Raw genomic sequence first — 21898 nt, 5'->3', positions numbered from 1 at the left:
CGTGCTACACATAAACCACGTGTGATGGAGGCATTCATGCAGGAAATACAGCAAATTTCTCAGTTCTTTAATTTACACGTCGCTTTGAAGAACAACCCCGACTCTTGATACTTAATGTTTAAAGCCTAAATTATAAGATTAAATGATTAACCGGGAGTTGATTCGCCCGTTGTCCATGGTGGTTAATGTGGTTTTCGATAAACGCTAATGACTGAATGATTATGTGGGCAGGTGCTGAGATTTCTGGCTTTCATTTACCAGCCAGATTTGGAAGAAGAAGTCCACACTCGCCGGGTTTTTCAGCACACTCCTCCTCCGCATGCTGACATGTTCAGCTGCTCAGCAGGCGAGGCTGACTGTGGAGGGTTTCAAAAAAGGGCTTATTCATCAATAACAAACACATAAATCAATGCATGGCTTCATCAATAAACATGGCCATTAATAATGAGCAATGATAAATGCTGAAGTAAACAGAGAAATAAATAATATGCGTGTTTTATGCATAAAACACATAAAACTGTTTATTTATTTATGTATTTCTAATTAGTAGTTGTACTTACTTCAATCGAAAACAGTACACACAAATAAATAAAAAATATATACATGTTGAAATATATTAATAAATAAATGTAATACATTTAATTTCAGCATTTATTCTTTTATTTAAAATGACATTTTTTTGTGGTATTTAGTTGTTTCTGTATTTCAAATTGTATTTTCCACTTATTTGTGTATTTCTGAGTGATAGATGGTTAAAAAGCCTTTTTTCTCAAAGCAAAAAAGAAGAAGAATCATTCTGATTTCTCACATGCCAACAGGTCAATAAAAGAGATGGATTCTTTGATGCCTCTTTATAAAGTGAGTGCCGTCAGAAACAGGTTCTCAGGGAAGCAGCTCGGAGCTTTGTGGCCGGAGAGAACATTAAAGGATATGAGGATTTCAACTAGAAGCAACTTTCTGGCAGGGACACGACTATGGCAATGAACTCCATTTGTAGAGCCTTGATTGTTAGTCGATTGGCTTTAAATCTCAGTAAGAGGAACCAGCTTGTGTGTGGATGAACTCCTTCATGAAAGGCCTCATCGTGATGTGGATCGCTGAGTGGAAGAAGTGTTGACATCCTTTATTTCAGTAAATGTTCCAATACCACAATGTGAGCTACTCTGTTCCATAAAAATGTTTTGCATTTAATAGGAGAAATTAGTGTTTTCCTGATACACGAAACGTTTTAATATTCAACTGTTGAAGGAGGAAAGTTTCCTCTTTCACAACCAGTTTAGAAACTGACTATATTGCATGCATTTTGATACATTGAGAAAGTGCTTTTCCTTAAAGCAGAAAATTAATATCATATTTGTTCAAATGAAGAAAATATGCACATATTCATAGATTAGAAAATGTGCATATTCGCAGATTCAAACAGTGAGGTGTAACCCCCCCCCCCCCCCCCCCCCTTTTCTATTTCATTTCTTGTTTGGTGCTTCCTCTTCTCTTGGTGTGAAGTAGTCTATTTAATTGGTCTCTACTTTTTTGGCAATAAACCCTCAGTGCTCAAGTCAAGATGTGAGTAATTACGGTTAAACATAGGCACTAGGCAAAGTCATCATCATAAAAATTACCAGAAAAACATAAACGTGCAATTGCGCCGATTTTCCTTCACAGATAGAGGTTAACCTCCACCCCGATGTTCACGCGACGCGGTTTGGTGGCCAATTTTATTCTCCACCTCGCAGTGTGAGAGTGCATGTTTTATTTGCACAGCCCCGGTGGCAAACACCTAGCCTTCATTCATTGTGAGTCTGTAGTCTGTAGTGTCCATTCAATACCATATATATATATATATATAGTCCCTCTAAGAGTGACATTAACTGAGCTGTATGATCCAGCTGTGGTTCAAGGGAGCATGTATAGTGTTTCCATTAGAGAGAGCCACTTTAGCAAGAGAGACCTGAGCGGCAGTAAAACTATTGTCGTGGGCTATTAACCAGCATGTGTTGTAAATGAATGGCCCAAATGGTGCTCATTAGTGGTCTCTCCCACACCCGTCGCCACAGAGGAGAGGGGCTTTAAAAGCCCGCCACTTTGCCAGGAGAGACAATCAAGCCCAGTGCAGGAGCAACAGTTGGATTTTTACATTTTATACACATCCACTAATTACCCCCCGGTGAGCATGGATCAGGCCTCCTGATGCACGGGATGGTGGGCTTTGAAAAGACTCCTTGCAGGCCAGACGCTACCATCTCAGAACTGAAAACCAGCTCCCGAAAACCATGTCTCGACTTTGCCACAGTGATTACATGACTGTATTCCCAAAGAGGCTTGTAGCGAGGGTCGCCTTCTTTGCTGCTTACTGCCAAACAACTCATCACACCACATCAGGCTTTAGTAGCTGCCAGACTGTCAAACAACAGATCCATCTTTATTATCCCAATATTTGTTCCCAATATTAATATCATATATTATTGTGTTGTTCTGTTTTTTTTCTCATACACAGCATTCCTATTTGTTCAAAGGCCCGGAGCCGTTTTTAATGATGTGTTTTTACTCAAATTTGCAAATGGATCTACTTGCACAACTGCAGCTGTTGATTGTGTGATGGTCCAAGGCCAGCGGGACAGAAACATCTGCCTCTCTTGGGTAATAAGACTCATTGCTGGTGTGAAAACAGAAACCCAAACTGACTCCAGTGTTTTCCATCACACTTCATTTTCAAACAAACAAAAAAAAAGAATATCTGAGTCGTACAGAAAGGTCACGTCGTATTGAAAAGACAATGCTTGTGTTTTCCCACAATACTTTGGGCAATTTAAAGTAATTTTAAATTGATGCTATATCTACCAGGCCACCAGTGGTGTTCATTCAATTCTACGCCTCTGACTTCAGTCGACTTGCAAAAATGTAGTTGATATTTTATTGTTATAACAGACACATTGTTATATTGTAACATTGCAATTGGTTCATAATCTGTTTCAGATCCTTTATTTAATTAAAAGTATTAAATTAAAAAACAAATAAAAGCCCTGCATTACAAAATTGCACTGGTCTAAAAGTATATATGTCTTGTAAGAATGATTTAAATGTAAATTATAGTTAAAGTATACACTATCAGAAGTATTTTATTACATATTGTATCATTAGAATATTGCTACTGTTGCCTTATTGTATTTATATTGCATCTATTTCATATAATGTTGAGTTTAATTTAGTATATAACAGTTAATTGGATTTTATTGTTTTATATTTTTTAAATCATATTCTGCAAGTCAGAAAAAAAAGTTAATATTTGGACAAAAGCATCAAAACCTTCAGTTTTATACTATGCCTTAAACAAAGGCACTTTGTTCTACAACGCACTTCTTACAAAGTACTACTCAATTGTGACTGTCTTGCTTGAACGGTTCTCCATAACCGGAACACTTGTTATTAGACAATAGTTCCGCCCGGACAGGTTAGTTTGTAGCACCTATTAAAAGCTGCTAGCGGAAGATAAACAGAAATATTGTTCAACATGGCAGAGGTAAGCTAACGGCGATAAACCCTTTTTTTTACGTCATTGTAAAAAATACGCCATGTATTCTTTAAGTCACAGTGTATTCGTGTTTTCTGGGAGTTTATTAAATTGAAAAACAGAAGAAACGTTGACCGGTGTTAGCCTGCTACCTCACCGGTCAGTCGGTAACTTGCACTAGCCAAATGTTTAGCTGCATCTTTGCCAACAAGCTGGGACATGGTTTATAAAACTGTTACATATTGCAATGTCAGCAACGTGTTTTTATTTTACTATTATTTCAACGAGGAGCGAAGCTGCGTAGTTGTATCACCAGTTGACGGTGTGCTAATTACACATCTGGCTACACAACTGGAACAACATTACTGGAATCAGAATCAGGCTTTTTTATACGTTATATCACCGAGACTTTGCCTCTAACTAAGCGAGGATAGTTGTTGAGTGGTGACAGTAGTCCTCTACTAAACATTAGCTCACATCAGTTCCAAAGGGTAGAACAACAATAATAATAACATAAGTCTGGACAAGTTCATCAGATGGTGGTCTACTGCAGAAAGAATTACCTTTTTTTTTTAGCCTAATTGATGCCAGAAAATGAATGGACACTCATTATGATCATGCAAGATGTCACTTGGTTTCCAAGTCTCAAATGGCAAAGAGACCTTGTGAACATCATACCTTATGACTTGTCATAGTAGTAAAAGCACAGGTGTTACTAAAACACTAACAATTGCTCTATTCTATTTAAGTATCTCAGAAGGTCAGAAGGTCATACTGGCAGTGGGCCAGTATGCACAATATCACCTGGACCTTGAAACTGTAGTGGTTACATGGAATTCAACCATCATTCATTTTTATTATGCACCTGTGGCTTATCACATGTCTTCTGTGAATAAGGCCTGTTGAATATATATATATATATATATACACATACACATGTTGAAAGTCTGGCCTATGGGTTATAACGTTGACAAATATAAAGCAGTCAGGAATCTAAAATACAATGAGAAAAATGCACTCAAAATATTATACAACTGTTTCATATAGTAAAGAACACTGTTTGACGATTAAATTGTAAGAAATAAAACTATGATATTGTGTATTAACATTTTATGCAAACTTGTTTTTGGGCCTTTTTTCATTGACAAGTCTGTGTATGCAGGTGGAAAATCTAGGGTTTCCCCCTCTTATTCAAGCTTTGGTCTTAGTTAACTAAGAAATCTTCAGTCAACTAGTGATTGTTTTGTGCTTTATTTCGTACTGCGTGACCTATTTCCAAGACACTTCTGAGTGCTAATGTGTGATTATTTGTGGAGAAACTCAGTTTTACAGATCTGTCAATTAAACAATTAGTCATCAAAATTGTTTGAGTGTTAGTGGAGGACAAGCCCATGTGATTCTCTGATAATTTATTCAAGAAAATAAATAAATGACAGTTTAATGTTGATCTTTTATATACATACAAGAGATACAAAGTGAAAGCAAGTCATGATATATTAAGTTTATTACTACAAAATAAACACGCTCGGTGTATTCCCTGACAAATGTTTTAACAATATATGAGCATGTGTCATTTTAATATCCTGTGTTCACAGACCCACAGCTTGCAGGACATGAGGCAACAGGCCGCCATCGCTGCCAAAGTCTTCATTCAGAGAGATTATACTAACGGCACTGTGTGCCAGTTCCAAACCAAGTTCCCCTCTGAGCTGGAGAACCGGGTAAGATACACCTCGTCACTGTTCTTCACAATGACGTTTTAGTTCACAGTAACATGTTGAATTGATGAAATGGTGGCCACAGGTTTCTGTGACATCCTTAAGACTCGTCTCCTGGATGAACTGACACTGATATTAAGTAGGGGTGGTAAAAATATTTGATTCTTCGATGCATCGCGATTCGCTCTAGAATGATTATGTCTTGATGCAGATACGTTAATAATCAGAATTTTAAAACTGAAATAGTTAGCCCGCTGCAACATTTACTTTGCCTGCTGCAGAGCACTACAGAAAGCGCCTGCTGATTCTCTGATGTACACGCATGCAGCAGAGAAATCGGTGAAGTATTCCTTGAAATGGAGCATCGCAGTTTCACTTAACTTTTTATACTATAGCCATAGAAATGATTGAAGTCTACTCAAAGAGAATATAATTTTGAAACTTTTTGTTTATCGTGTATCGTGTTAAAGTGTAAACTCCGAGCCACTCAGTGTGGTCAGTTTACTGTACTGTGCTTAAGTACAGACTCTGACTACTCTGAACCAGGTTATTGTCCATTTTCCTTTTGGAGAAAAAACATTACCCTGGCTGCAAAAGAAAATAGAGAATGAATTAAACATTCTAATTACACTGAATATTCAACAAAACACTGCTGAATTGTAGCATTTATCTCAGCAAACTATCCAGTATTTCCAATTTATTACCTTGACTGTGGCGCCACTAATTTGTCCCAGTTTCATAATTGACCGAAAGTATTTTAACACTTCTCAACGGCTGGGGCAGTCTGCCCAGGGGTTTCGAATCGGTGGGTCAGGGACGGCCACTTGTGGTGGGAGGTTCCTCTTGCACCATCACATGCTAATGCATTAGAAACATTTGAGTTTTGTAGAACTCTTCATGGTAGCATTGTGTTTTGGTTTATAAGTAGTAGCAGTAGTTTGTTGTAGTAGATGTAGCATTAGCATTATGGTACCTCAAAGGTTAAGAAATGGTGCTTTGAAGTACCCAAAGTGGAACCTGATAAACTACACCAACTTTCTCAGAGAACTGGCGTGTTTAAAAGGGGTCTTGTAGGCTCCCAAGCGGGTTCTGCCATTGTGACAGACTGTAGAACCCCAAAAGAACCTTGATCCAGTCGTGGTTTTTGCCAGCGGAAGCCAAAAAGGCGGCTGAATTCATGGAGCCAAAAGTGAAAAAATACTGTCAGCAACTTCTCCAGAGGGACCCTCCTGGACTTTGTCCTTGTGTGAAGTGGAAGTGGGTTATGAGCAGACACCAGCATTTATGTGGAGGAGGAAGAGCAGGTCGCTGAGACTGAACAGCCTCCGCTGCCACATTAAAGATGCTCCCAACCAGACAGTTCAGAGTTCAAAGGACAGAAAGCTTCAGTTTTGTAATGCATGTACCACATGTGAAGAATAGCTTCACAATACTGAAACCGCTCACTGGTACTTTATTGGCACTTTTTTATTGGGTGGTCTCCCATGTTTTCTGGTAAGATTCAGTTTACACGGACACACTGAACTGCCGGACAAATGAAGAATGCTTTCCCTCTGGGAGGTAAAGCTTAAGCCTCCTATCAAAATTTCTTACCACATGAATTTTTAGTGTTTTACTGTAATCCCAGTTCATGAAATATGTAGTATAATGCCAAGCTGTGCAGTGGCTTCCATTTTTCATTTATGTAACTTTTTGACAATGTTTTCAGAAGTTAATGTTGGAAAAATCCGTCCTATTCCCTTCAGCCAACATTTTTTATCGCTGTGTTTGACTTTGCCATGCAGTTCAGCTCTTGATTTGCAGAGGTTTACACACTTTAACGTCACATTCTTGCACATAATTATATTAGGCCGTGGGCTTTATTATTTTTGGTCACTCTTTCCTGTGTGTTCTAAATGTATTTGGCAGCTAGATTGCCAAACAATTCAAGATCATTTCATCAGTTGGGAACTGACTGACTTTTGTCTCATTTATATTTCCTCGGTTCACATAATATTTAGTGATCCTGACAACATTCCCTGACTGCAATCAATAAATCAGATGATCTAACAAAAAAAAGACTAGTAATGAGCCCTTCCAATTATTTCATTATGGGAGCCTGCCTACCTGCGCACACTCGTGTCCGTGCACTCATTCACATCACATCTTCCACAAGCTATATCACAAGATTTTTGGGTAGTGGCTTGGTAGGGAGGCCTGTCACTGTTGCTTATTTTGCAACGTTTTCGCTAGATTTAGAAATATCTGGAGCTAATGCTGGTAGCTGCTTTCATTGGAAAGGAGGTGGCACCAATAGCCCGGGTTTTTCGTTTGGATAACTTTTTTAGAGTCTAGCTTACTGTTGTTTTGGCCAATGTTACCTATGCAAGCTTTAAGACAAAATCCTCTTCTGTTCAGCGCTCGCATCTAACGTTTTTGAAATACTAATATGACTCCGTCAGATGCAATGCACAGACGCTCGGGCAGCGAAATGTGGTTTGAATTGCAGCCTCTCGATTGGAGAATTAAGAGTACAAAGGCACTCAATGCCGGTAATCAAACACGCCTAAGACCACTGATATGTTGGAGCTTGTTGTTGCATTCCTCGGTCACAAGAGATCAGAACATTGGAGGCTTTGCAGAGGCTCAGGAGGCCCTGGCAGCCTCCATGTCTGGTCTGGAGGCTCCTTCCTTTTCCCTTAGTATCATCACCAGATCCATTCTGGCCACCAGTACAGGACTAGTGTCGACACCCCAGTCCAAATGCCCTCCGAGTCCAGCAGTTCTCCACCCTCCATCAGCGTTCCCTTAAGCAAGCCCTAATTTGAGGCATTCTTGAGAGACACTGTTTTGATTATCAGCCAGTCTCGGTTACAGTTTGTCTGCAGTCTCCAGAAAAGCTGACATATGTCTTTATCTTATTCACAGTGTACCTGTGCTGTTGGAGAAGGAGAAACCATCAAGATTCCCTCCTGGATTGTCACTTTGCATGTTCTGCTTTCAGCACGTTTGTCCGTTTGTCAGTTATTAAGTGAAAACATTCACAGATCATTTGGCCAAGGCATCCTAATCATTTCACGAGGTGTTTCCAATGTGGGAAGGTTGCCCAGCAATCCCTTGATGTACGACCGGTCCAAGAAAATACAGCTCCTCGTTTATCTAGTGCTGGGAAGAATGGGAGGAAACAATCTGGTTCCCACTTGAATATTTCGACAGAGGCAGAAAGCTCTCGCACACTTCTGTCCAACTATTCCTTTGTCTAATTATTTTAACCTTTCGATCTTTCTTTATGTGTCCATGCATTTCAGATTGACAAGCAGCAGTTTGAGGAGACAGTGCGGATACTGAATAACCTGTACTCGGAAGCGGAGAAGCTGGGAAGCCATTCGTATATTGAAGGCTGTCTGGCCTGCCTCACAGCCTACACCATCTTCCTGTGTATGGAGACTCACTATGAAAAGGTGAGATAGACGTTACACCTGTATAGCACTTACCTAGCCTTTGTCCCGCATTGTGAACGAAAATAGATGAAATAAAATCTGAATTTCAAAAGTCCTAACATCACCAAAGCGTTAGAGCGAGACAGTGAAGAGAATAAAAATGCCTGAACAGATTTAACTTTAGGCAGAAATCTCGAGCATGGACCCTAGTCTGGTCCATGTTTCAAAACGTGTCAGGACAGTAGGTACCAGTTGACAGTCATCCATCCCTCCCTGCAGTGAGAGTGTGAGCAGCTAGCATTACGTTGAAGGGTCTTTTTGCAGAGGGAGAGGCAGGAGTAGCCGTCAATCACTCTGGTTGCCCCAGGTCGATGCAGATGGCCGCCAAACTGTCTCTCAGTTCTGGGGTTCCTGTCTCGGAAGGTCTGGGCGATCGACTCCCTGCCCTCAGTGGGCTGCTCTCTCCAGGTTTGGCTCCTGAGAGCCTCCCCTCAGACCGAATCCCTCCATTGTTCCCAAGGCATTAAGGAGTTCCTTCAGGTCAAGGGATTATACAGCTGGATGCCTTCTGTCTTCCACTCCATGTGAACAGGGGAGCATCTGCTTTGCTCAGTGCATTCGGTGGCAGGTTATGTAGAATGCACAGCCCCCATCAGATGCACTGAACAGTTTTCCGTGTCTTGGGGGCAAAGTACGGCCAGTTAAGCTCTATCCAAGAAATGCCCTTCGGGGTAGCTTTGTGAGTGCATCTCCAAAGCCTACAGGTAGGTCTGCAACATCCAAATGTTCAGTGAACGAATGCAAGCGTGATTGTCCAGTAGAAGATGGAGCCTCTGCCTCTATCGACACACGATTACAATATTGTAACTTTTGCTGTCTTTGCTGATGGGGATACATGTAACAGGAACCGCAGCATATTTCTTAAAAACAAACAATGCAATTAATTTTGAATTACCAGTAATAGTAGTTGTCACTTGAGGAAGAGCACAGGACGCAGTTTAAAATGTCAGGCGCACAGCTGCGACCAAAGGAAATGTCTTGACAGATGGCAGGAGATGGTATTTTAATTAATTTTCAGCAATGACATGCTTTTTTTTTATGAATTTGGAAAGAAATGTCGAAATTTAAGTTTATAGCTTACAAAAACCTTTTAAGTGTACAGTTACTCTTAAGAGCTTCTCTCCCAACACTACTACACCCTCACTTCTTGCAGCAAAAGTTAGTTCAAATGTCCACCTTTTTTAACAGTTTTCGATAAGCACTGTAGACTATTTAAAATGGTTTTGCACTAAAAGTTGACACAAAACATCTGGTCACATTCATTAATCTTGAATAGCTTGCAAATAATTTTTCCTGTTCTGAGAATTGTTCTTTTAGTGGACAGTAGTGAACTGGGATGGAAACACTTGGCTTGGTTTGGATTTTTATGAGCACTCATAAAGTCATGCAGTTTAAATTGACTGGTCATTACCAAAGTAAAAATTCAGTTTGTTATTCAGCCTTTTTTAGCTCAAGAATGTTGTGGCTTGGCGAGATGTGTCCGCTGGTTGCTTACTCAGCTAGACAAAGGTTTGCTAGTAGCAACAATATCTATCTACTACAGTATTTGTATTTTTTATTAATTATTATGGTTATGGATCATTCAAAATATTGACATCAAAAAAGGTGAGGGGGAGGGTTTTCAGTGCAGAGAAGCTAATACAGTATTTGTCAGTGCAGATATGCTGCAGAATTCTGAAGATTCTTAAGAGACTAGAAGCATCCTGATAATCAGGAGTAATGATCTAAAGTAAAAGATGTGTGGACTGATTCTGAGCCATTTTGAGAAAGGATGTGCCTGATTTTAGCAATGTGATTTGTGGTTCAAGGCACTTAACGAATGTAGAAGTAGACTTGATTTAATTTTAAAAGTTAATATGCAAGGGGGACACACACTTTGACTAACCTCCTTCACTTCACAATCATTACCCCTCTCTCTCTCACCAGACTGCACACATTAGTACTACGCACTCAGCTCTTGCTGAGAGCACCCACACTACTCTTATAACACCATGTTTCCATCCAAACATTGTTATGCGAATTATATATTTAGAAAAAGCTGGATGGAAGCGACTCCTGCAGTATAACTTTCCACATAGTTGTCAAACAGATCTCCCCGCTATAAATCAAGAGAGTCATAAACAGCACCTCTCGTTCATCATGTTGCGTCAGATAGCGAAAAAATGCAACCTCATATTAGCTGAAATAGAAGAACCTGTCCAACAGCAGTAAGGCCAAGAAAGCCAAAGAAAAGTTCAGTTTTGTTTTTCTTCTGATATTTCAACAGTGTGCTCAGGTAGACACTTTTATGCAAAATGGTCATCGGCCACTTTAATGGTGGTCAGGAAATGATGTAATAATTGCAACTGGCCTACTTGTGATGGACTTGTGAAATATTGGAGCACAGGGACGATATTGGCTCAATAAATATAAATCCTATGTCTTACCTAATCATAGATGATAAATGTTAGGATTGAGTTGTGATTTTGGCCAGCAATAACATTATTTCATCAAATAAATAAAGCCAACACCACATGTACGATTCTCAATAGTGTCTGAAATACAGGCACCCACTTTCTATGATGCTGTAGTGAAGTGATATATTGTAGTGCACAGCACGGCCACTAGAGTTCAGAAAGGTGGCAACTCAGTGAGCTACAGCTCTGAAGTTAGCTGAAATTTGGCTCAACATAATGCCACATAGCTTTCTGATTTATCCACATATATATAGCACATGTGAAAATGTTTTATCTTAATAGAATTAAAACTAACATTTGGACAAATGAAAGCAGCATGGAAAACGATGGGATCCTGACACACAGTATCTGTAGCAAGCAATGTTTTCCCCTCTGGTTTGGATGGGACTTAATTGCACTCAGTCTATACAAACAGAACAATATGGAGGTAAAACCAACACAAGATCTTTCTACAGCCGAAAAATATGTTTATTCACTGAGGAAGTTTTTGGACAGAAAATGAAAACTGTTATCTCTGTGTCCTTTTAGGTTTTGAAGAAGATTGCAAAGTACATTCAGGAGCAGAATGACAAGATCTACGCACCACGAGGCCTCCTGCTCACCGATCCCATCGAGAGAGGCCTGCGAGTCGTATCCTACCCTTAAGTGTCATTAGTGGGTTTTATTTTTCGCACATTGTGGTGATTTTTGCTGGATACCCAGAGCTATACAGTACAGTACTCACCATAGTTACCTTGATACATCTGCTCCATTCAGCCCACTGATGTATTGGTACCGTTTGGTACCCGGAGGGAGGGAGGAAATATTAAAATATCAAAACGTTATAAAATGAACTATCTAACAGCCTCGTAAAAACCACAACCTAGAGACCGAGGACATTCCGATGAGGGCTTTCCTTGGCGTATTGACTGTGAATGGCATAATGTGGTTTTTGAATAGGTTTACAGAACTATGCTCACCATCCAATCACCGAAAATCAATATCAAAATCAGCCACCATAGAAATATAGTAAGGATCAGAGATGTTGCTTACCTCTAGCAGGCTTGACTATTTCAACGGACTGTTCACAAGCTTTTTCCAAAACACCAATCGTAAATCTTCAGCTGATCCCGAATGCTGCTGTCGGGGATACACCAAGGACCCAAAAGGCTCAGCATGTAACTCCAGTTCTCAGAGCGCTACATTGGCTACCAGTTCCATACAGAATTAACGTCTATTGCTGGTCCATAAATCACTCAATGATTCAGGTCCTAGATAGCTAACAGATGTCCTGACACAATACGAACCTTGCAGACCTCTCAGGGCGGCTTTTGTTTCCTTGATTTTAATGTTTCATGTGTAATCCGTAAAGCTAATTGGGGTCACATTTGGGTATGAAATGTGCTACGTGAATACATTTGCCTTGCTTTGCCTAATTTAGATTTATGAGTAGAACAACTTGACACACACTCCTGCACCTCAATCTTCAGGTTCCCAGCTCTCAGATGAAGTACACCACTTGTCATATCGCATCTACGGTAGGCCTGCTGTCTCCCACTAAAGATCCTCTGCCACCACCGTAAAAGTAAAAGACCAAAGTGGGTCTGAGAGGGTTAAACTGTAGCCTACTATTAGCAAACTGCAAAAGAAAGCTCTGTCTGATCACGTCTGAATAGATGGCTTTACAGGCAATTATCTGACTCAGATTGCCAACCTTACAAGCTAATTAGAAACACAGTCAAGGGTCAAAGCCATAATGTTTTTACAATAAAATAAATCTTGTTAAGCAAGAATGATCATGTACGGGAAAGCAATGATACATAGAATATTTTGGTTAACATGAACTTGTTAAACATAGCCTCGGATCAGCAAATGTGGATGGAATCACACCACAGCTTTAAGGAGAACAAGGAGCTTTCACAATGACCGAATAGATGAAGTGATTTACAGGCCTTCTGTCCCGACCATGTCTTTCTGCTGCTGGATGAAAATGGAAAGCAGCAGTGGGGGCCGTTTACAGGAAATCCAACGCTATGTAGGGATACCCTGTAAAAACATCAGATAAAAGTGAGTATGTAATCCATAGCGTCTGTGCAAAATCAGTGGGTACGCCAACATCCTGGCTGTACGGTGTGCGTGTGTGTGTGTGTGTGTGTGTGGGGGGGTGACTCAACATCTCAATTAATTGTAACTGGGCGGCAATGGGGGATTAGGGATAACAAAATATGACTGAAATTGTTCACAGCTGAGCTTTGTTCCTTCTCCCGCTTATGCTTCTTTAGCGTTGGAGGTGATCTGGATTTTTTTCTCTGACACTGTTGGGCTGCCGTGCTGACTTTGGCATGGGGACTGCTGGGAAATTGACAGGAATGTCTCACCTTAGCTAATGTGACTGCTTAATACTACCATCTAAGTATTTACTTTTACCGTTCAGATCTGGGGTGTTGAAAGTTTCTTTTGCTGCTGTTGTTGTTGTTGTTGTTTTTTTTAAAATCACTTACCAGTCCTCCCATGCCCCCTGGAAGAGTGCAAGGCTTTGAAGCAAATTTTATGTAGTGGCCAAACCGCAGAATTAAAACTTTCGGGTCTGTGTCGTGTTGCCATTGCCAGAAAGACTATTTCCCAATAGACTAACACGCAGAAAGAGATGTCTGTAAATTAGCAATTGCTTTTTGTTTTATGTGAATCAACTTCCCAGTACAAACACTTAAAAAGAAGCTGCAGTGTCATTAAAGTTTATATTTCCTTTGGTAAAAAGTGAAGATCAATTCAAATATCTCTCTTTAATTGAATGCAAAATGAACCTGACCTTGCCTCTAGTGCTCTTCCTTGACCAAACTCCATTAAGATTGAGGTGACCATCTTTGAAGACAGAAGCCTGACTCGATAAAAGCTGCCACGTGAGTCTTACATTTTTCTTCATGAAACACATTTTCCTTTTCCTTTTTTGGGAAGTTGTGCAAAAAGAAAAGGGCTTCTGTCTTCAGTGCAGTAATAAAAGAGGACTCTCTTTGTGTACCATTGCTTTCATGCACAATGTCTCCTCCGCATGCAAAGCAACATCCCACATCAAAGTTTAGAGCCTCTTCATCTGTGACTAATATTAGTTCACTGTTTTAGTCAAGGAGGCTGTTTCATAAAGCATTTAAAGGATGACACTGCTAACTTTGTGACTGGATGTCGCATAGCGCTCAGTGTTTTGTCGAACATTAATCAGCATTCACGCTATTTTGATCCAAATTCTTATTCTTCTAGTTCCTCTGTATGTTTTTTGGACCCAAAGTACTTCTGCATACTATCAGCTACAGAAACCTTATTTAAACTGTTTAACAATTTGTTTAATTAAAAGCGTTCCTCAACAGTTATCAATCCATAACAGTTATGTTCGACTCCGCCACACACTTCGTGTCGTTTGACTGCTTTAAGATTCGGAGACAGTGCAGTATGATCATCGGCCACAGATATTTCTGTAGATCGTTATGGCCTCAAGAGCACATCTCATCCCATAAATTGTTTCAATCCCCGTCACAGTAAATCCTTTATTTTCCTGTTGTAAACTGAAAAAGGCAGAGAAGTTCATTGGAGTCATCCTCGGATGTGCTCGGCCCAAATCATACTGAAAAGTACTTTGTGTCGGCGGGGGCCAGTTTTGCACTGTAGCGTAGACACAACCATCAGGAACAGTAAGACATACACCATAAATATTTTACCTATGGGGAATGTTGTGTTTGGCAACCGTTTTGAGACCATTGGCCAATGTGGATGGTGAAACCATTGCCCCTATTATCATACAGAAGCATATAGGCATTAATCTTCTCATTTGAAATTCCTGCTGAGCGCCTAGTTACATAAACACGTCCTATTGAGGAATGTAAACCAAGGACTTTTATAAGTAGCTGTTGAGAGAAGAGTGCGTTGGATCTGTGCCATCGTCAAAGACAGGATAAACCACAGTCAGCAGGCAGACTGAGCACCCTTCCCCGTCTGTAAGCCTCTTTATCCTGCCACGGTCTCTTCTTCTCTGTCTCCTGCAGGCTCAGACTGATACAGCAGCTTATTAAACCAACATTAGCCTTTTATTCAAACTCATTTTGGCCATTTAGACTTCATTGAAGGTGCAATGTGTGATACCTGGACACATTCTCCAAACAAATAGGGGGTAGCATTTCACCTCGACTACTGGGTCCATACTATCTAAATTTGATGTCATCAGCCAACTAACTACAACAAGGGCAAGGATGTGAAAAATTCCCAAAGTAGTCTCCTAGTGAAATTACATGAAAAGATGAATAGTTTTGCCACTTAGTTTTAATGCAATAGACAAACTGTCAAAACACATGGACCAGTTTCCTTTAATATGATTGAAAAAAGCCCTCAGGGCAGAACCACTTCTAATAATAATAATAATAATAATCTGTTAATAAAGCTGGCTGGGGTTTGAGGGGCAAATTCAATTCAATTCAATTTGATTTATAGTGTCGTATCACAACAAACCAAAATCACTGGCCAGCAGAGGGCACTCCTCTTGAATCTTACCTAGCAACATAGAAAAAGATCAGCTTGTCATCATCATGTTTTTTTATTTTCTTTATCAAACTAAAATCCTGGCCAATCCTTACACATTGCAGCTTAATGCTCTGTGGCAATTTGATTTGTTCAGCTCTATCAGTATTTTTATATGCTACTGTGAATGTGCCAAAGGTGTCACTTGTAGTAGCAAATTATAACATGACTGCAGTTCTCCTCAGCCCTACAGCACATTTTATTATTTTTCAAGTCATTGTTTAATGTTTTGGTTTACTCTCATCAGTTTGCTGTTAAGTCATAGTAAGCAGCTCCATATGCTCAGCAACAAACCGTAATTAGCAACTAGCTAGCTACAATAGACATGTCCTCACCTTATAATGTTTAAATGGGAAACATGTCAAACAATTGCGTCTTTTTTGCTCGGTTTTAGTCCCCACCATCTCCTGAATTCAATATCTAGCTATTTCGTTTGCTCAAAGATGCGCTTTATTTCCTGTCAGTAAGTAACTTCCTATTAAGGCGGGTCCACACCGGACCGAAAATCGGCGTCTTTGAGAGAGTCGGCGTCCGTGACATGAGTCTCCTTGGTGTGGTCGCTCGAATCGGCCCACGTCGGCGTTCATTTCAGCCGATTCAAATGTGTAATCCGCCATTCGAGTCGGCCATATTAAGTAGCCCGACTTCATTTACCGACGCAAGTCGGGCAGTCAGTGCGGTGTGGACCTGCCTTTAGTTGTAGTCTGCAGTGTCTTGTTTCTTTTTCACTGAAAACAGCTGATGGAAATGCTCGGTTGCAAGATTGGTTAGAGCAGTTAGGCTAAACTAAAACATTAAAGTTGCAGGCAAAAAAAACAAATTAAAAGAGGCTGAAAAACACCTTAGAACTGAATGGAACTACAGAGGTAGATGATAATTCTCTGACAAATCTCTACTCCTGAAATTCATTAGAAATATTGATTAGTGCAGTTTCAAGTTCACAGAGGGACAACAAAACAACGCTGGGAGAAAGTACAGCCTTTCAAATTAATATTGATGTTATTATAATTGTATAAGCGTTGCATTTTCACATATCTATCAAGCCTTGTATCCACCCTGCTTCCCCATTATGGCTGAAGGCCTAGCTGGCTTAAAGAAGGATTTTTCCTTTGGCTATGAGCCTCCCAGGTGAAGGGCTGAACAGCATGATGGATCAGCCTCTAGTGGGATGACTGCACTGTAGAAAAACCAGACTTGGCCCGGACAGCTCCTGACTGCCGGGCATTCATTCAGAGGCAGATGGCGCCGAGTCGGTGTTCTGGCATCTCGTCCAAGAGACATTCTGCTCCTGATAAGGCGTTGTTTGGCTCCGCGTCCGAACTCGCTGCTTGGCCACAGCATGCCAAAAAAATCTGTAAATTAGTCTGCACACATGAGAGCATTTAGTGTCAGTGGGGAATGTTGGACAAGGCAAAATGCATAAATGGTGTTCATCATTAGTTTTCTGTTCTTTTCATTGTCTCTGAATATTTTTTCTCACCTGCCCAGAAACAAAACTAAACCTGCTTTTAATAATAAGACCAAAGACAAATGCTCTCTGCATTTTGATGCTTATTTCAACAAACCAAGCATCAAATGCAGTGTTTTGCCATGTATGTGTGATAGAGATGGTTTAGATTAAATATTTGTGTAAGCCATGACGGCCCAAGGAGTGCTCTGCTTGTAGACCGCCAGCAAACTGATCAGATAAGAACTGATAAGACCAAATCCTCAATATCGGTCAGTGTCAGGCACAACAGGTGCAGCTTAAGTGTAAAGATAAAATACAATAAATATGGAAATGGAAAATGGTATTAAATGTTATATTAACATTAATGTTGTGAGCCATATCTCATCACAGTGAGATAACTCTATATTACCCAAGAGGTCCAACTATCCATTGTCAGTGCTATGCTCTGTGCTTTAGCCAGTTCCACGACAATGCCTTTCTGTTGTATTATAGAAGTCGGGAATTACGTTAGAGCTGAAAAGTGTAGCGCGGATCAAGCGTTTTGATTAGGTGACGAAAGCCCGCAACTACGGTAAAGGGCTGCAAATCTTTAGCAATAATCGTCCCACTGCACTTGTTCTGTTCTTGTGTTTTTCTGCACCAGTAGAATCGGCTTGTTGGAAGGCAACAGACAAATGTTTTTAACTGATGGCATTACCTGCTCAGCAGTCCTGCTTCCAGGACATTGGATATTTACTCGGCAGGGAGGCGTAAACACATGCTGCATTCAAGTGCTCCTCTTAAGCTCCCACATAGCCAATTCAGAGATAAATACAAGGATGGAAATGTGAAATTATGTGATTTTATTGCAATTTTATTGCAAAACCGAAAATACCTCAATTCACAAGTGCGTATTGAACCATGCATGGCGTACCTACGGTTCAATATTATATTGAGAGCCATTGCATCCCTTGTGAATACACAAAGCAAATCCACATTTGTTTTTCTTGTCTTATTTACTTAAATCTTCATTCATTTGGTTGAACATTTAGGCACATCAGGAAAAATTACGGCTTTGAAGGTTTGTAGTGTCGAAAAACAGAGTCGGTGTGTCATTCGTTGAGTTAAATTTGAAGCAGTATGTCAATATGTGACATTTATGTTTTAACTGTCACTGAAAGGGGTTTGAAGTCTAGCATTAAAAGACAGTCACATATGAATTAAAGGTTGTTAAAGTGTTTGCTTTAATTAGTAAGAGATGACAGCAGACCAGAATGTATGTTGTGAGAAATTTTTTCTCATGTCACTTTATTATTCTTTCTGTTTTCTGCAGCAGCTGTTTGGCTGAGAGCTACGAGGTCCGCAGCAGTCCAGCACCAGTGCCCGGCTCCCTGAAGATCCCCAGACCTGCACCCTTAATATTGCGTCTCAACAATCTATCTTTTTTTCCAATAACTGTCATGTGAATGTCCCGTTCAGAGTATCCTTTGTGACCAAGTTCACTTATGAAAGTATTATTTTATCATACAAACTTTTATTTTTCAAATCATGAGTAATTTTATCCTTTTAACTTTGACAAAAAATACAACTTGAACTTGCCTATATTTTTGCACACTCCTTTTTGAATATCAAGCAACAGTCAGGGTAACTTATTTATTTATAACAGACTATGGAAGTCATCCACGCCCGTGCTTTAAGTGATGTCATTTAATCAAGAACTCTGGTTATTACTGTGATTTGCTGCATGCGCCATGTGTTTGCTTTATTCTTATTCATGTATTCTTGCGAGGGCACTTGGTAGTTTATCTTTCCTGCATGTTTACTTTGTTAGCGTTTGACCTTTGAACTTAACTGGCAACAGTGAACTTTGTCAGGATCCAAACATTCCAGTCGAACCGTCACAGATTCTGACCTTAATATTCATCTTTGATTGAAGACAAAGAAAAGCCAAAACTTGTGCTCACTTTGTATTTTGCATGTAGTTTTTATTTTTTTATATTTTTTGTTTTTATTTTGCAAACTGTGCCACGCATAGTGTTTAGTGACTACTGTTGATTTGTGACTCATGTCCATTAATCATGGTCATCTATTGTGAGATTACCTTTTGAAGGAAGTATTGAAAAGTGCTCTTTTTCGTTGACAGTGCCTGTAATCGTTTTGAAAGTTGCCTTTGGTAAAATGTGTAAAGGGCTGGTTCCCCCGGGATTTCAAATGATGAAGTATTTGCAGAGATTTCAATTCATTCCAATGGAATTTCCACTTCTGGTGGACTTGCTCGTGGGGGCAAAGCAGATCAGCTCAAATGTTTCCCTCTGAGTTCAACAAAGTTTGACCTTCAGATTTGTGCTTTTGACCAATACCAAGCCATTTTGTCCATTTAGGGAATAGAGACTTCCTAAGTAGCTAATAAGCTCTGTTGCACCATCAGCATTTGTCTAACCTGCTCTGTTGAAGTGGAAACTGTTCCAAAAAAAATTATGGTTTGCAGACAGTTTTGTGACAGTAGTCGATGGTACAAATATATCTGTTGAATACTTTATAATCCCGTTAGCAACTGACCAAAGTTAACTAGTTTGTTAGCTAACTAGCATTTTCCCTTTTCAATAATGCTTTTATTGATTGAATGGTGTAAACTGGTGATCAAAGCACAAGAAGGGGGGGGGGGGGGGGGGGGGATCACAATTCCAGCAGTTCCCCAGATGCCCTATGAGTGTCGTCACTAAATACCACTTAACTTAACTGTGAAGTTATGTCATTCAGATCTTGAATTTGTTCACTCAGCGTTAACGAGCATCTGAAACCTAAAATGATATATGATGTTATTGAAACTTTAACAGAGGTTTAATATACTGTAGTGCATATGACTGGCAACATTAAATTATAACTATGTACAAGTATAGATTTATGAATGCCATAGCTGATGAATACTTATCTTGAAGTCTATATATGTACACTAAATAGAATTTCATTTATTATTTTTAATTTTTTTCATACTTCATTTTTCTGGACTTCAGTTAATTTAACTTTTCTATGTTATTTTTTTTCAGTTGAAATCCAATGTTTTATTGATCTAAAACGTGTATGCTAACAAATAAAATGCGTACATATTTTAAACCACGCTGGCTTTTGGTGTCATGTTGTTCACTGCTTATCTTCCATTCTGCATTCTTTTGTGTTTACAAATAAAAACTCTTGTGGCTAACGGGAAAACGCATCTATTCAAAATGCAAAACATACCTTTAAAGTGATGGTTCGGAGTAAAATGCACCCTAGGTCATTTCCACCATGACATCCAGCCAAATACCCCCTCGGAAGCATTTTTAGCGATGGTCAACACTGGTCAAGATAGGGCTATCAACCGAATGGCTTAGTACTGGGGCTAATGGTACATCTTGTATATCTCGTAAATTAGCCCACTAATAATGAAAGGAATGTTACCAAACTTCTGCAGTTGTACACATAGGGTCTGTACTCACAAAACGAGGCATTTGAAAGTTTGTAAGTACACTTTTTAACATATATTTTTTACATTATACTGACTTTTCGACACACTATACTATGACTTTTTTCGACATAATATACTATGACTTTTTTGACTTAATATACAATGACCTTTTTGAATGTTTTTTTTACTGACTTTTTTATTACTTTTTTCGACATGCTATACTATGAATTTTTTCGACATACTATACTATGACTTTTTTACATGCTATACTATGACTTTTTTATGACTCTTCAATATGCTATACTATGACTTTTTTATGACTCTTCAATAGGCTATACTATGACTTTTTTATGACTTTTTTACATGCTATACTGCCTTTTTTTCAACAAACTATACTATGACTTTTTTAATGTCTTTTTTCGACATGCTATACTATGACTTTTTTATGACTTTTTGATATGCTATACTATGACTTTTGACATGCTATACTATGACTTTTTTGACATACTACACTATGACTTTTTTTATCTGTTTCGGCATACTATACTATGACTTTTTCATTACTTGTTTACGACATATTATACTATGACTTTTTTCTACATACTATACTATTACTTTTTTCTTGACTTTTTTCAACATGCTATACTATTACTTTTTTCTTGACTTTTTTCAACATACTATAGCCTACTATGACTTTTTTCCACAGACTATAATTTTTTTAAACATTTTTTAGACGTACTATACGATGACTTTTTTAAATTACCTTTTTCGACATACAATACTGTGACTTTTGTCTTGACTTTTTTGACATTCTATAGGTTGATATTCTTTCAACATTCTTTGACTTTATTTGACATACTATACTATCATTTTTTTAAATTATTATTTTTTCAATATGCTATACTATGACTTTTTTAATGAGTTTTTTCAACATACTATACTATTACTTTTTTCTTGACTTTTTCAACATACTATAGGCTACTATGACTTTTTTCTTTACTTTTTTGACATATTGTGACATTTTTTTGACATACTATACTGACTTTTTTTGACATACTACTATACATTTGTAAAATTATTTTTTTTCAACATGCGATACTATGATGTTTTTGTGACTTTTTTCTACATGCTATACTATGACTATTTTTATTACTTTTTTCAACATAATATATTATCACTTTTTAAAAAAAAAAATTTGACATACTATGACTTTTTTCGGCATACTATACTGTGACTTTTTTCTTGACTTTTTTCGACATACTATATTATGACTTTTTTACTACCTTTTTTCAACATACTATACTATGATTTTTTTAGACAT

General features: G+C 38.8%; 1 protein-coding gene across 3 annotated transcripts; it reads left to right on the top strand.

Annotated features, from left to right (window-relative positions):
• The first annotated feature begins 3443 nt into the window (after window positions 1-3443).
• On the top strand, window positions 3444-20249 carry golga7 (golgin A7). Of its 3 annotated transcripts, none has more exons than XM_084024245.1 (6): window positions 3444-3517; window positions 5104-5229; window positions 8514-8666; window positions 11690-11791; window positions 13989-14041; window positions 18469-20249. In XM_084024245.1, exons 1-5 carry the CDS (start codon window positions 3509-3511, stop codon window positions 14028-14030), a joined length of 432 nt encoding a protein of 143 aa, XP_083880371.1. In that variant the 5' UTR covers window positions 3444-3508; the 3' UTR covers window positions 14031-14041; window positions 18469-20249. The 3 variants fall into 3 exon arrangements, with proteins under 3 accessions (XP_083880371.1, XP_083880370.1, XP_083880369.1); XM_084024244.1 differs by having other exon boundaries at window positions 18466-20249; XM_084024243.1 differs by having other exon boundaries at window positions 13989-14044.
• The last annotated feature ends 1649 nt before the right edge of the window (window positions 20250-21898 follow it).

Source organism: Eutrigla gurnardus (genome assembly GCF_963514095.1).
Source record: "Eutrigla gurnardus genome assembly, chromosome: 13".
Classification (NCBI taxonomy): domain Eukaryota; kingdom Metazoa; phylum Chordata; class Actinopteri; order Perciformes; family Triglidae; genus Eutrigla; species Eutrigla gurnardus.
Note: the sequence above shows the minus strand (reverse complement) of the source record. Positions and strands in the feature narration are given on the sequence as shown.

Bases quoted from the DNA above. Each gene is read 5' to 3' on its own strand.
- golga7 (XM_084024245.1), top strand. The intron at 5,230-8,513 runs GTAAGATACACC...CATGCATTTCAG, and splicing joins CCTCTGAGCTGGAGAACCGG to ATTGACAAGCAGCAGTTTGA. The intron at 11,792-13,988 runs GTATCCTACCCT...AACTCCATTAAG, and splicing joins TCGAGAGAGGCCTGCGAGTC to ATTGAGGTGACCATCTTTGA.